This window comes from Electrona antarctica (genome assembly GCF_951216825.1).
Source record: "Electrona antarctica genome assembly, chromosome: 19".
NCBI lineage: Eukaryota > Metazoa > Chordata > Actinopteri > Myctophiformes > Myctophidae > Electrona > Electrona antarctica.
This window is the reverse complement of record NC_136800.1, coordinates 31,636,325-31,651,780: the sequence shown is the minus strand read 5'-3', so window position 1 is coordinate 31,651,780 and position 15,456 is coordinate 31,636,325. Positions and strand designations below refer to the sequence as shown.

The 15,456-nt window shown below is 46.0% G+C and overlaps 1 protein-coding gene across 2 annotated transcripts in view; it reads right to left on the bottom strand.

Annotated features, from left to right (window-relative positions):
- Nucleotides 1-15,456, bottom strand: part of LOC306943326 (neuropilin-1a-like) — a 160,892-nt gene that overhangs the window by 14,712 nt on the left and 130,724 nt on the right. For both annotated transcript variants that reach the window (XM_079529583.1, XM_079529582.1), the window contains 5 exons: nucleotides 14,611-14,777; nucleotides 6,407-6,562; nucleotides 5,833-5,977; nucleotides 3,033-3,208; nucleotides 1,913-2,068 (listed from right to left, as the gene is read on the bottom strand). In XM_079529583.1, coding sequence (XP_079385709.1) covers nucleotides 1,913-2,068; nucleotides 3,033-3,208; nucleotides 5,833-5,977; nucleotides 6,407-6,562; nucleotides 14,611-14,777 — 800 coding nt within the window. The remainder of the gene's footprint in view (nucleotides 1-1,912; nucleotides 2,069-3,032; nucleotides 3,209-5,832; nucleotides 5,978-6,406; nucleotides 6,563-14,610; nucleotides 14,778-15,456) is intronic.

Genomic DNA, 15,456 nt, shown 5'->3' with positions numbered 1-15,456 from the left:
GTGTGTTTGTGTGTGTGTGTGTGTGTGTGTGTGTGTGTGTGTGTGTGTGTGTGTGTGTGTGTGTGTGTGTGTGTGTGTGTGTGTGAGAGAGAGAGAGAGAGAGAGAGAGAGAGGATAAAGGGTATTGTAAAGTCTCTATCTGCAGGGATTCAGCAGGGGTCCTCCTTCAGCAGGGTCTGTTTGGAGTTTGTAGCTCAACTCCGGTGGAAAAGGCTCACACGTGTTCCAGATGCCTGTAAACGACTTCTACTGGATTTGAGTTCAAATCCCTTTCGACCTCCTGCGGAGAGACGCACTGAGAGACAGAGGCCAGGAGCGCTCGTTTTGGTCCACATGATAAACTATTCCGTCCACTACGTGGATGGCTAACTTGGCTGGCTTTGGGCACGCCTCACGAGCCTAAAGGCCTCACTGTCAGCACGCCTGCCTTGTTGTCAAGTGATTTAAAAACGAATGCATTTCTAACTCCATTTTTACACACATATGGAACGCATAGAGGAAGTGGTATTTGGTCATAATCAGAATCAGCTATGTCACTTCATTCACAATAAATACAATAATGTCCTTGAAACTATTTACAACTCACTCAGTTGCATAGTGTGTGCATGGCATACGAGGACAACAGGACCTCACACGCTGTGTGAATGCAAAATCTACAGCCCAGACAGTGCAGCTGGTTATGGACGGTTTAATAGCAGTCATATGTACACAACAAAAGCGAATTCCACCTCATTATTACCGTCAGGGTCTTGTGCGTTTTATTTCTATATTAGACAGTTAGTTAATACTCTTATCTAAAGATTCGTCCGACATGTGTAGCCATAGAACAAGATAAGACATCACAGAGACCTAATTAAATGAAGTCTGGTATTGTGTGAAACACGGTACTAGCCTTGCTATGGTTGGGGGTATCCTCCACCCGTACTACTGACAATGAATATTCCCTCTGTGGACATTGATGCTTTGGCTAAAAGCATCCAGCAATTTGTTAAGAATCACCACGTGATATTTACATAACAGTAGCCTGATTTACAGCGGCGCAACATATTGCAATCCATGAATGGCTTTTGTGCCTGTTCGTTCGATAACATCCTGACACTGCAGGAAACGCGGCTGTCTCTCCTGTCAACAGCCCCGCTATCTGCCACTCCCATAATTCAGTTGTCATTGATCGGCATTGACCTGCGCTGCCTGCCACCCAATGAGAGGGAAGACATGGACAGGATTGTGGAGAGAGAGAGAGAGAGGCAGAGCCAGAGAGGGAGAGAGAGAGAGAGAGAGAGAGAGAGTGTGTGTGTGTGTGTGTGTGTGTGTGTGTGTGTATGTGCGTGCGTGCGTGCGTGCGTGCGTGCGTGCGTGCGTGCGTGCGTGCGTGCGTGCGTGCGTGCGTGCGTGCGTGCGTGCGTGCGTGTGTGCGTGTGTGCGTGCGTGGGGGGCGTGCGTGCGTGCGTGCGTGTGTGGGGGGCGGGGGGGGGGGGGGGGGGGGGCTGTGCAGAATAGCAGATAGTGATTTGAAACAGGGCTTGGACAATGTTTCCGGGAGAGAAGTGAACTTGACATTGTAAGCCTGATGTGGTGATATCAAGCAGTTACATGTTCATATCTCAAAAGTCAGAAATCCACTGTCTTTACCCACAACCATTTTCAAAAGTTTTACTTAACCCAAACATTAAGACATAAAGCTTAGACATACTGTATTAATATTACACATTGAGGCCAATACTTTTACTCAAGTACATTTTACATTGTGGTATTGATACTTTCACTTAAGTAAAACATGTTTGTACTTCTTCTATCACTGAACCACATGGATGTAAACTGGTCACAATGTGAGTCACATGTTTCTAAACCGTCGTTCCTGTCAACTGATCAAATTTAAACATAACCTTAAAAGCAACAACTGCGGCCCTACCTTAGGCTTGGTGGTGTTGTCCTCCTTCACCATGGCCCACTTGTCTCCGTCCAGACTGTGGCCCACCTTGAACCTCCTCATGAAGACGTTCCGCTCACGGTGCTTCCCTCCCTGGATCACCACGCCGCTCACCAGCTTGTCCTGGCCCAGGTCCACCTGCAGGCCACAGTTCAGAGCTTCTCAACCTGAACATTTGCTATTCTCACAATATTTAGAGTTTACATACATTTGTAAAGTATGTATGTCATGATAGTCCTGACTTTCCAATAATTGTTCAACTCTTATTTTTCTGTGATAGGTTGATTGGAGCAAATAGTTTCCAGAGGAAGCGCTCCTGCTTTTCTTCCTTGACTGATATATCTGGGATTTACATATTCACAGTGAACAGAAAGAGGCTAATATTGAGCAAACAAAGACAAAAGAAAAGTACAGGCATCACATTGTTTTATTGGACATAAGTCCAACAAAGCATCCCAGTCCGCCAGATATCCAAAGCAGATGAAACAAGGCGTGGCGGTACATTGCAACAGTACCGCAAACAATGTGGACACTGAACCATTGTGAATGAAAGCTGCTTCGTGACAATTATGTATTGTCGTTTGTATTTATTATTTTGTTCAAAACAAAATGTGACAAACAAAAAGTCTTTAGTTCTTTTGTTTTTGTCCATTTCTTATGCCCAGTTGGGACCGTGAGCGTACCTGGAGCCACTCGTTCTTATGCCCAGTCGGGACCGTGAGCGTACCTGAAGCCACTCGTTATGCCCAGTCGGGACCGTGAGCGTACCTGGAGCCACTCGTTATGCCCAGTCGGGACCGTGAGCGTACCTGGAGCCACTCGTTATGCCCAGTCGGGACCGTGAGCGTACCTGGAGCCACTCGTTCTTATGCCCAGTCGGGACCGTGAGCGTACCTGGAGCCACTCGTTATGCCCAGTCGGGACCGTGAGCGTACCTGGAGCCACTCGTTCTTATGCCCAGTCGGGACCGTGAGCGTACCTGAAGCCACTCGTTATGCCCAGTCGGGACCGTGAGCGTACCTGAAGCCACTCGTTATGCCCAGTCGGGACCGTGAGCGTACCTGGAGCCACTCGTTATGCCTAGTCGGGACCGTGAGCGTACCTGAAGCCACTCGTTCCTGAAGGGTTGCTTGGTTTGTTGCTGGGTCCACCCCGACCGCCCCGTCAGCAGACGTGCATTTTCAGCCACCCAGCCTCGGTCTGCATGGGATGAGGCACTGATCTGGGCATCCGAGACCTGACCTGACACCATACCCAGCATCCCCGAACACGGATAGTCTGAGAGAGAGAGAGGGAGGGAGAGAGAGAGAGAGAGGAGGGGGGAAGGGGGGGGGGGTAGATATATGAGAGAGAGAGAGAGAGAGAGAGAGAGAGAGAGAGAGAGAGAGAGAGAGAGAGAGAGAGAGAGAGAAGGTAAGATGGAGGGGGGGCAGGGTGGAAAATACATTAGCAATGGTGTCCAGTAACTGAAAGGTCACAAGTTCAATCCTTGCAACAGCCACATGTGTCCTGTTGATGTTCCCTTCGTCAAGACACTGACAATCAGTATTTGTTTTGCCTCTCTAAGCTGTTTTGGAAAAATCTGAGAGATTAGGGTGAATACCAAATGACAATAAATTACACTAAATGACAACAGCAACCACACACACACACACACACACACACACACACACACACACACACACACACACACACACACACACACACACACACACACACACACACACACACACACACACACACACACACACACACACACACACACACACACACACACACAGAGACTCTTGTTGAGTCCATGCACGCAGTGACAGACATTTTCTTTCAAGCTCTCCATAAATAAGCATAACCTCATTTGCTGTGAGGAATCGTGGGGAATGGCAGGATGAATGGGGGCTTTAGGAGCCCTTTTGTTCAGATTCCTCAAAAACAGCACGAGTAATGGCGCCGTTTATCACACGTTTATTGCTAAATCTAATATCCAAGAAAGAAGCGAGGCTAAATCTAATAAATCCAGAGGGAAACATTGATTGTCTCTCTGGCGTGGGATTTGCATTTGTACAAAGCAATGCACAGTTTAACAAACAGAGCTCTGGAGCCACATGTTGTGATGTTTAAGAGAGAGGTTCCCCAAGAGGTGAATTCCTACACAGTGTGAACTACGCTGTAATCAGCTTTTACAACTACTTACTGCCCCCAACCCCCATGTGTGTGTGTGTGTGTGTGTGTGTGTGTGTGTGTGTGTGTGTGTGTGTGTGTGTGTGTGTGTGTGTGAGAGAGAGAGAGGAAAACAGGGACACTTTGAATTTCTATCTAGTACATTGTAAATTCCACATTCATGCACTCACACGCATGCCTGTATCACCACTAGCTACACTAGCTAGGAGAGAGAGAGAGAGAGAGAGAGAGAGAGTGTGTGTGTGTGTGTGTGTGTGTGTGTGTGTGTGTGTGTGTGTGTGTGTGTGTGTGTGTGTGTGTGTGTGTGTGTGTGTGTGTGTGTGTGTGTGTGTGTGTGCGTGCGTGCGTGCGTGCGTGCGTGCGTGCGTGCGTGCGTGCGTGCGTGCGTGCGTGCGTGTGTGTGCGTGCATGCATGTGCGTGTGTGTGTGTGTGTGCTTGCGTGTGCGTTCGGCCGTTCACGCATGCCCATGCGTGTCTGTAATATCTAAGTGTAGACCATAAATGGAAACACTAATTAACTCATTAATCACCTTGGCTCCGCACACCCCAGCGCGGGCCCCCATGACTAAGAACCCAATATCATTTTTATAGCTGCTCTCCTACCAGGAGAAATACGAGTTGTGTAAAGACTCTCGTAACAGATTTAAGGATTTGGGCTTTTATACATAGTTGCTGCGAGCACAATGATTCAGAGGATTCGGTGGATTTTCCGCGGCCGTTCAAAAGTTGTGATTAACCACGGTGTGTGTGAGTTTTGTGTTGGCCTGCGAGGCTGTGGACCGTTCTAAATCAACAGGCTGTGTTCGCCTGCGAGGCTGTGGACCGTTCTAAATCAACAGGCAAGCAGAGCCTGGGAAGAGCAGGAGGAGGAGGTTATCTTCAGCCGATGCCCCGGGATGATTCACACACCGATGATGTAAGACGAGGTTAGAGGTAACGTTTGTGTGTGTGTGTGTGTGTTCCTGTGTGCAAATGAATGATAGACGCACTGAAAGGCCCCTGTAGCCTCACGCTGACATGTACTCCTTGCGAGCGGCTCAATCACCTCACAGTCCACCATTCATATTCTTTTATGTGCTTTTCAGAAAGGGTGACGTGAGAACATTTATTTGAACATGCGTGACTGTTTCTGAATGGAGTTCTATGTGGCCCTGCATGGAATTATCTGAAACTAGATGTGTAGGCGACCTAGTAGTACATTCATTTTGCGTAGTAAATTCATTTAGCACTACTAGCAGTCATTTATGCACACATTAATATATTTGTTGGTGTAGTGTATGTGCATCACCACTTTGGTTCTCAAAGGACCCCCAAATTCATATTTGACTAATAATATTAAAATATGTTGTTGTAGCAGATCTAGAAGCTCACAATATGTCACAGTGTGACGCGTTGTAATCTAGATCACCTATTTTCGAACAACCGATTTCTATGGGTCCCTTTATTTTGTTGTTTCCTACATTTCGCTTTTAATTATTACTATTTCAAAAATAATCTAAAAACATTCCGAAAAAGGCAAACATTGGCAACATGAATTAAAAACAAAATTAAATGATTTTCCCCCCAGTAATTTCATGAAGAAATCAACAAAAACCAAAGAAACTCAATAAATGAGAAAACAAATGTTTAAGTAGTGAGAACATTGTCACTAGTTTGGGTCCTGAGGAGACATCAAATTTCTCTTTTGGGTCACAGGCTAAAAAGTTTGGGAACATTGCACTACCTGAGGTCCTGCAGCCGTAGATCTCAAAGCGCATGCAGATGCCTTGCTCCCAAGACATGGGTCTGATGCGAACGAAGCGGGCCAGCGTCTGCTTGGGCAGGACGGCCCGAGCCTCGTCCGATGGGTTGTGGTTCCCAGTGAAGATCTGAGGAAAATCGAATAGTTAGAACGACTAGTTCCATTAGATAAAGAAGCAGTGATGGCAACCTTATAGCTATACAGTAGGTCCAAAGTTTTGCCAAGGAATCGTAATTACTCTTTCGTCTACCCACTAATTTGATTATAATCTTCGCCAGAGATGAAGGCAAGTGAGGAGATTATGTTTTCCTCCAAAATGTTTATAACGGAAGTCAACAGGCGCTCAGTTCAGCCTGAGACCTTACCTAAATATGGAGTCATACATCATCATAGATATGTCATAGATCACTGATGTCATAGTCTTGCCCAAATATGGAGATATGCGCTCCACTGAGCGCACATTTCTGGCTGAGGAGTGTTTTTGAGCTGGCGTACATAGCCTAATGACAGTGTACGTATTTCAGAACACAGATCGCCAGGAGGTGACATTTATCACCTTCTGCTTGGAGCCTTCCTTGATGGTGATCCAGTCCTCTCCGTTGGAGCTGACGTCCACTTTGTAGGAGCGGACAAAGTAGTGCTTCTTGGTCTCCTTGGAGATGGCCCCCTGCGTCCCGATGGCCGACACGAACCGCAGGAAGCCCAGGTCCACCTGACAACACAGGAAGTAGCAGGAATGTCAGTGGAAAGGGGTCACACGGGTACTAAGCAGTCAAAAGGTGAGAGAGGCGGGCGCTTTGTGTTAGAAAGGTCACTGGTTGGCATCCCTGGATTGACTTGGAAAATCTAAATAGTTATAGATGTTGTGTTACCAGACAGTATTTCTGTCACCATATCATATCAGTTATACAGGAACAAAATAAAGGAGTCTTCTGAAATACACCTACTGGCTTGGAAACCGCCTGACCAGATTCAGAGCTTCCCCCTCAGTCATTCCTCCTTATGCAGCTTATTGCAATGACAGCTATGATGAATTGAAAATGGTGGACCCTCTTGTAAACAAGTGTAATACTTTATGGTGTCGTCCACTCACAGTTGACAGTTTCTGTATTGAGTTGTACTTGAAATGTACTGTAATTCTGCAAACTGTTAATAAATACTTCAATCAATCAATCAAAAGCTTCCATGCTCAACAACTTAGCCACTCAATATGCTAGTGTTGGGTCATCCGCAAGTAATTAATTCAAAGTGATTTGTTCTTTTTGGTGAACGGGAACGAACTCGGTCACTTCCTCATAAGTTATTATTCCTCGAGTTAGTTCGTTTTCCTCCGCCTGTAAAGCCTGGTGATGCCAGGTTCAGTCAGGCTGAAACAGACGCTCCTCTTTCCTCATAGGACTGAAATACATGAGGAGGGCAAGCTCTGAACGGCAAACAGTGAATTGCACTGTACTTTTGACATTGCGTTTTTTCAATCTACACCAAATCTCTTGCGATGCATTGTGAAGTTGTAGATTGTCTATTTTTTGGGGCACATGTTCCCCTCAGAATAACAATGCTGGGGTTCAAGTCATTAAAAACAATTCCTCTCGGTTTCAGTCTGTGGATGCTCTGTGAAAGAACCAACAGTGCAGCAGACTTGCCTCTTTTTAGAGAGTTTTCAGTCTAAGAATTATTGGTATTTAAACAGCAGGGAGAAACAGGAAAGATGGAGAAGTGTGGGAGGATAATGTGCAACAAAGGTCAGGGGTCAGATTCAAACTCACAACGATGTGAAAAGTATATGCTGCGCGCCTCGGGTCAGCGACCCACTGGGCTGGCTGACAACATGTGTTTTCTGTTTTTACTGAGGGCTGTTTGTGTGTGTTGTCAAACACAATTAGAGAATAGCAGACACCCTGCAGTGTGTGTGTGTGTGTGTGTGTGTGTGTGTGTGTGTGTGTGTGTGTGTGTGTGTGTGTGTGTGTGTGTGTGTGTGTGTGTGCGGATGTGTGCGTGCGTGTGTGAGAATCAACTCACGACCAATTTCATGGTTGTCTGCTGGCATCACTAATGAGATGTATGTGACCCATGACGCACATGAATGTGTGTGTGTGTGCACTCGCGCATGTGTGTGTCAACATGACTGTATAGCGGTGCAAGCACATAAAAGTGTTAGTGTGTGTGTGTGTGTGTGTGTGTGTGTGTGTGTGTGTGTGTGTGTGTGTGTGTGTATGTGTGTGTGTGTGTGTGTGTGTGTGTGTGTGTGTGATATTTCAGCCTCTCCAGGTGTATTCTTTCACAGTTCAGTGGTGAGCACAGCAGTGAGAGCATTGGCAGGGACTGACGGACAACAACCACAGGCCTTGAACCAGACGTGGAATGGTGAATGATTGTGTATTCAGTGTAACGCTAAACCACTTAAAACCCATTATGTTGTTGAGCGGAGTCCCTCAGGGCTCTATACTAGTAGACGTTTCTGTTTTCGCTCTGCATGAATTATCTTCGCAGAAAACAGCAGATCGACAAGCTCACAATTGGCGATGCTTAGGGCATGCCCCAACTTAGATGCCAGGTAGAAAGTGGTTTAACGTGAAAGCGCAGAAAATCTAGTCCGGCACTAATGGCCGGGGGCGGGGACTATACATTTTTATTCCATACGACCTACGGTTCAAGAGTTATAGGCCAAAACGTGAAGTGGTTGTTATATTGCCACCGCCGATTTAAAACATTTGGGGCAGAGGGTTTTTCCTTTGCCTAGTTTCTCGAGTATCTTGTTGATCGGTGCAACGGCGCCGGAGATTAGCTGTTCACAGACGGACAAACGGACCGGTCTGGCCTCCTGGCGAGGATAATCATTCATGATGATGATCGGCTTGGCTCATTTCTGGTGCCCACTTGGTACACACAAGTGTGTACTGTGCATAGCAGTGGCCGTGATGCAAGATATACAAAAGAAAATATTCTAAAACATCATATCAATATCAGCTACATCAGATCTATATGCTTTGGCACTTTAAGGTCATCCTAGTCCGTTCTTTACAGTTGAAATGTCAACAGACTTTTTTCCCAACTCTTGTGCTGAATGTGACAACCTTCCAATTCACCTAAATTACTTCCCATTAGGATGAGACAAAAACACCCATTCATCTCAGGCGATACCAGTTGAACTTTTGCATGTAAACACACTCAACGCTTCACTACACGAGATGCCACAGCAAACATGCCATGTAATTACATTACCATAGATAGACACACACAGATATACATTATGCAGTTATGGCATGGCAACAAGAAGGCCTCCCTTTATTTAGCTCCTCCCACTGTCAGTTTTGGAGGGTTAACGGCATAAATAGCTTCCCGTTGGTTTTTGTGTGGGCGCTGTGACCGTAACATGGACCCCATGGGAACGCGGTCCCGTGGGACTGCGTGAGAGACCGCTCCCAGATGTTCCCATCTGCTCTCTTTTCACTACATTCCCCAGAGATTAGATGCAGCCCTCCAAACCAACCATGACCCTCCCCTATACACCTCACACAACAAAGACACTGTCTAATACAGAGTAAATATGATGAGGTGTGTCCAAAATGAGATATCCGCTTCTTGAAAAAAATTGCCCGCAACTCTTCCGGGATGGCTGAGCACAGAACGAAGACAAATTATGGTACTTTTTTAGCTGTTAGAGGGTAATTTGAGTCCAAAATAACATCCAATCCTCTATATTTTAAGTTGAATGTTGAACTTTTCCTTAGGGAGCAGGGAGTAGGGACACACAATCTAAAACTTTCGTGGCTGTTTTGTTTTCCCACGTAGAAAAAAGATCTGTTTTGGTGTTTGTGTCAACTTTGGAGATCACATATAATTGTGTAAACTCTTCTGGTGACGAATCTAACCTGCAGCAGCTGTTTCAAACGAGGACAAGATCTTTGCCAGTTATGGGTTTCATCAAGGGCAGCTGATGACACAATTAAATGCTACCGTCCTCGGCAGCTCAGGGCAAACCCCAGACTTCTCCAGACTTCCTCTGTCAGATGAGTGAAGCTAATTGGTCTTCCATATTCTAATTACTCAACACTTGGCATGGCTGACACTCAACGCCCACTGAAAACAACCTCCACTCAGGGCTTTTTAATGAAGGAAACTACGGAGGAAGGAGAGAGACGTTCAGTCGCACAGTGACTAAACAAGATTGGGGGAAAAAAAACACAGGAGCTTCCTGCCAAAACAGGATATTGATGTGTGTGTGTGTGTGTGTGTGTGTGTGTGTGTGTGTGTGTGTGTGTGTGTGTGTGTGTGGGGGGGGGGGTTCTTTTTGTGTGTGTGTGTTTTTTTGTTCAGTTTTTTTGAGAGGAAAAGAATTGTGATCAGCCAAGCTTTCCCTCTCTCGACCCAGTTCTCGTCTGAGGTTTTCTAAAGTGTTTTCTTAGGAAAGTGCTGGGGTTGCGCTTGGACAGCAGGCAGAGTTGGGGAAAAAAAAGCTTCAACCACATGAGAGGGGATTTTTCCCGGCTGAGGAAAACAAGCAACATGTTATGGCTCTCATTTGTGATTGCAAAGTGATGGGGCCTACACTGTGTGGTCAGTCCCAACCCAACAAACACGCTCCGCTTGGACCTGCTGCGTTTAGGGCCATTGTCTTGTGCTTTTCATGGGGTTCCTTCTCTCACCGACCGGCCATTTAGCGTCATGATTGATACATCTTGCAGACACACTTGAGTTCTTTCTCCACAACAACCCCCCCATCAAAGGCCTTAGAATGTCTTCCGTAAATCTCTGGGAGTCGTGCATGGGGGAACTTTGATTTGTTCTGAGGCTTTTATTGACATTTCCTGGGTTTGGAAGTTCACAGTGGAATTCCGCAAAGCTGCTCCCCCCCTGGATAGCAGGCTCCTTTTTAACGGTCTCGAGAGGATCTTTTGTTTTCAGTTCCCCTCTCCCCAGCTTCCAACAACACACTTCGCTTACACACACACACACACACACACGCACAGCGCCGCCATGGACCCCTGAAATGTGTTCTCCAGATGTTACGCCCACCGAGCTCTTCCTGGTTGCGTCAAGAAAAGGAGCCCAAAGACAAACGTTTCTCTTCAAGCGACGGGGCGTCTATAAATACTTTTTTTTTTAACTTGGGAGGGGAAGGAAGCCCATCCTGCAAGGCTTACCTCACAGCTTTCAATAACATGTCAATCTAGCCACATATACCTCCCTGGTGGACGCCAATAAGAAGCCACCGCTGTGCTGCATCAGTTTGGAGCCACAGTGGGTGGCGGGGTTCAGTCAGACAAATGGGTTTTGGATGAAACCGGGCTTAGACACACACACACACACACACACACGCACACAGGAATTTCAATTCCCTGCAAATGACGCACAGTGACGGAACGAGCCACCGCACACTGGAAATGTGATTACAAATTCTTTCATAATGGCTGCAGAATGAGCTCACTGTCTCCCGCCGTTCTGTTCACCGACGGGCAGCAGCATCTCCGCGATAACATTATGATTATGAATAGTAACCTGGAAATAGTATTGATGAAATATGAATGCCTTCGAATGAATAATAGAGGTGTTTGTGGCGGCGGGTGGCAGCGAGGCAGGCATGCATGAATTAACTAACTCATAATTTTCTCCACAAGTAAGATGAATGGAGAGCCACGGGCCGAAGAGACAGGCCCTGCCGCAAGGACCACGCAGCACACTTAATCAAATAAAATGGAAAATTCTCCCACACAAAAAAACCCCCACCAGTCATAACTCAAATGGCTCACCAAGTCCATGGCGTGGAATAGCATTTGTTCTTGGGCTATAAATTACATTGGGGAAGGGTTTATTTATTTATTTATTCATATTTCAACACAGCTTTGTTTGAAATAAGAATATGAAACACAGTCGCACATGTTCAAAATAGTGTCAAACGTCAGTCAGACCACCATCTTTTCACAAGAAACTAAGCAATGACATGGCATGCTGATATTTACCAGTAATCAGAATTGTATTGGCATGAAGAACACACATGAAGTCTGATTTATACTTGGTTGCCCGCCGTGTCGTGGACAAAAGATAGCAGCTCTATCTTTGGTGCTCGGAAACAGCAGATCTACGAGCTCACAAAGCATCGCACTGCAACACATTGTGAGCTTGTAGATCGGCTATTTTTTGGTGTGAGAGACTACTGTAGTGTAGAGGTACTATACAGTAGTCTCTCCCACCAAAAATAGCCGATTTATACTATACTTGTCTCCTCATTTCATTGTTTGTATGCTGGACGTTCAACAAACTTCTATAGATAACACCAAACTTCTATAGATAACACCAAACTTCATAAGCGCTGTTGCCTGAATCTGCGGGCATAACTATAGTAAACTCCTGTTGACCGTAGCAGCCAGCTGTCTCTCCACCATGCCTCCTCTGCAACGCTCTAGTGCAGGGGTAGGCAACCATCATGTCACCATCATGTCTCTCCACCATGCCTCCTCTGCAACGCTCTAGTGCAGGGGGTCTCTTTCACCATCATGTCTCTCCACCATGCCTCCTCTGCAACGCTCTAGTGCAGGGGCAGGCAACCGTTGGCACAGTGCCAACACTGGCACAAAGGAGCATGACCACTGGCACACTGGCATAAGTGTGAGAGAGAGGAGTTTTGCAACACTATAATCAAATAAATGAAGTCTCTCACATTTGTATGTACATTACATCCTGCACAAGATTCTACATTGATTAAAACTCTGAACTCGGACTGAGGGGGAGAGTCATGGGAGATAGGTGGGTCATTGTTCTGACTGAGTCTAATACTGATCATTATAACAATGTGAAAGAAAGAGAAAAGGTTATATTTCATGTGGACAATCAAAATATGTTGGAATTTTTGATGAGGTGGCACACCAACTATCTTGAAAATAAAAGAAAACATGCCACTTAATTTCAAAAGAGTTACAGACCCCCGCTCTAGTGGCACGCCTCACACTTTGAAAACCCCTGCCCTGCACTAGGACAAACTCAAATGTGTGCTGTGCACAGACTGCACACATTTACCAACACACAGGATGTTATCCATCTTCCTACTAAACCCTGTATACTTAGTTGACCTGAGTTCCCCAGGGGGTCTACTATGGGCCCACTGCTTTTTCTTGTATCTTCGACAGAAATAGCCGATGTAGAGCTTGCAGATGTGCTAATTTCGCTGAATGTTCACCCCAGAATAGGGACTCTAGTGTTCCAAGTGGTTAAATAAATTGAACCCTATCCCCCACTGGATATACAGTTGTAAATATGGCCAGTAAACTACGTATATTGCATGAGATACGCACGATTCCTCATATGGTTATATCTCTAGAGGCTTGGCGGCTGCACCACAGTAGCTAAAAGAAGACATTCCAGATTCCCTAGACAGACAATAGATGGTTGCAGAGTAGTGCCAAACCTTGCACTTCCTGTCTAATTCCTGATTTGGCCTTCACAGGAAGGAAGTAGGGTCGGTTCTCAGCACCAAGGGGCATTGTGTGTCTTCCTGTATGAGTTCCTGTCCAGCACAATGGGGACAGGAGGACCACACATTTGGATGATGAACACAGTGGGCATCCCTCTCCAAAAGAGCAGGAGTACATAGTAGTAACTATCTGTCACAATGCTATGAAGAGGCAATGACACAACTAAGGAAGAACGCGACCATGAATGAGCCATCAAGCACTAAGCACTCGCCCTACCTGCAAGTACACGTGTCTACAAGGAGTAAAAATCACATGAAAGCACGTATGCGCGCACACGCACACGCACACGCACACGCACACGCACACACACACACACACTGTGGCTCAAGAGGTAGAGCAGGTCGTCCAATGATCCATGGGTCGGCGGTTCGAATCCCGGCTCCTCCTGGCTACATGTCGAAGTGTCCTTGGGCAAGACGCTGAACCCCAAATTGCTCCCGATATGCTGGTTGGTACCTTGCATGGCTTCCGCCGCAATCGGTGTATGAATGTGTGTGTGAATGGGTGAATGTAATGCACAATCTATGTAAAGCGCCTTGGATAAAGGCGCTATATAAATGCACCATTTACCATTTACCATTTTACACACACACACACACACACACACACACACACACACACACACACACACACACACTCACACTCACACTCACACTCACACACACACACACAAAATTATGATGCAGTAGATTCTGAGCTCTAGTCGATTACCAATCGATGTGAGATTCCCTTTTAAAGAAGTGTGTTTACCGTATTGTGTCATCATGAACAGCTGAACAATGAAAACTGAAACGCTGTGACGGAATTATTGGCAATGAGGAATAAAACATTACACAAGCCCCTTTTCCGCAATTAACTTCTGTCAGGCGTCATAATTAAACTTTTGAAAAATCTAGCAAACAGCAGTTTGAGCTTTCAATAATGCATGATGGTTTGATTTTGCGGTGAACTGCTTCCCAAAGCGCACGGCACGCATAATCAAACCGGGAAGTGGGCAGTGATGTCATCATCACTACAATCTAACTCCAATTGGGAGAACGTGTAAACATCTATTTTTCATATCGGGTTATAAGGGATGGGATTGTCGAATACAAAGTACAAAGGAGTACAAATACACGCAAAATTGGGGGTTTAACCCATTTTGGGCGGGAACCCCTTTTGGTGTTAGCATTATGAAAAATACTATTTTTGAAAAATCGAAGAGCGACTGACATAGAAAACTGTCACGATGTAGAAGACATTTTTAGAACCTGATCTCAGGTCAAAATGGGTTAATATGATGTGTTTTTACCTGTATCCACTCTCTGATGGTGTCATCTGAGGGGGTCCAGCCATTCTCGTGGTAGTTGAGGCGAGAGCGCTCTGGGGACCAGTTGGAGTTGTACTGGGATGTCACTTTGATCTGTTCCGAGCTGATCTCTCCTGACTCCATGCCCAGCGGCTCCATACAGGCAAAGTCTGTCCACAAAAACAAACAAAATCGTTTATCAGCTACGCTACAGAAATGACAGCCATTTCAATGCTTAAATGAAGTGACTGGCGGATACCACAAGTTTCAATAAATAATGGTTAACTGACTCAATGGGTGAAATACAGTATGACAGAATTCACAAACATAGAAAGGAATTGTCATGATATTTGGAGGCTTGTTAAAGGGATGCATTTTCCTTGGGGAAGGGGATATTACTTTCACCCAGCGGATGGCTGCTCAGACGGCTCGGGCGAGCACACGGGAGGACTACTACTACTACTAGGGGTTAGGTTAGCGCCTCGCTCAGGGACGTACACTGACCGAGCCGACGGACGGGTCAAACCCATGACCTTCCGATTCCCAGGCGGCCTCTCTACACGCTCACCTACAGCCGCCCTATACGCTGAGGATGATTCAGAAACAACTGCTTTTCTCTCAAACGAAACTAAGCTTGAACAGGAGCAAGGATAACACAGTTACAGGAATTATCTGGGGAATGAGTTCATATTAACCCCCGTCAACTGAGCCGAATCGAGTTCATCTGACCCCCCGCAACCCTACAATCCCCCTCCCACCACCCACTGACTATAAAGGAAGTGAACAGAGAATGCTGGTGTATCTGCCAGACATTACACATGTTGTACTCTCTGAAAGTAGATCATTGTT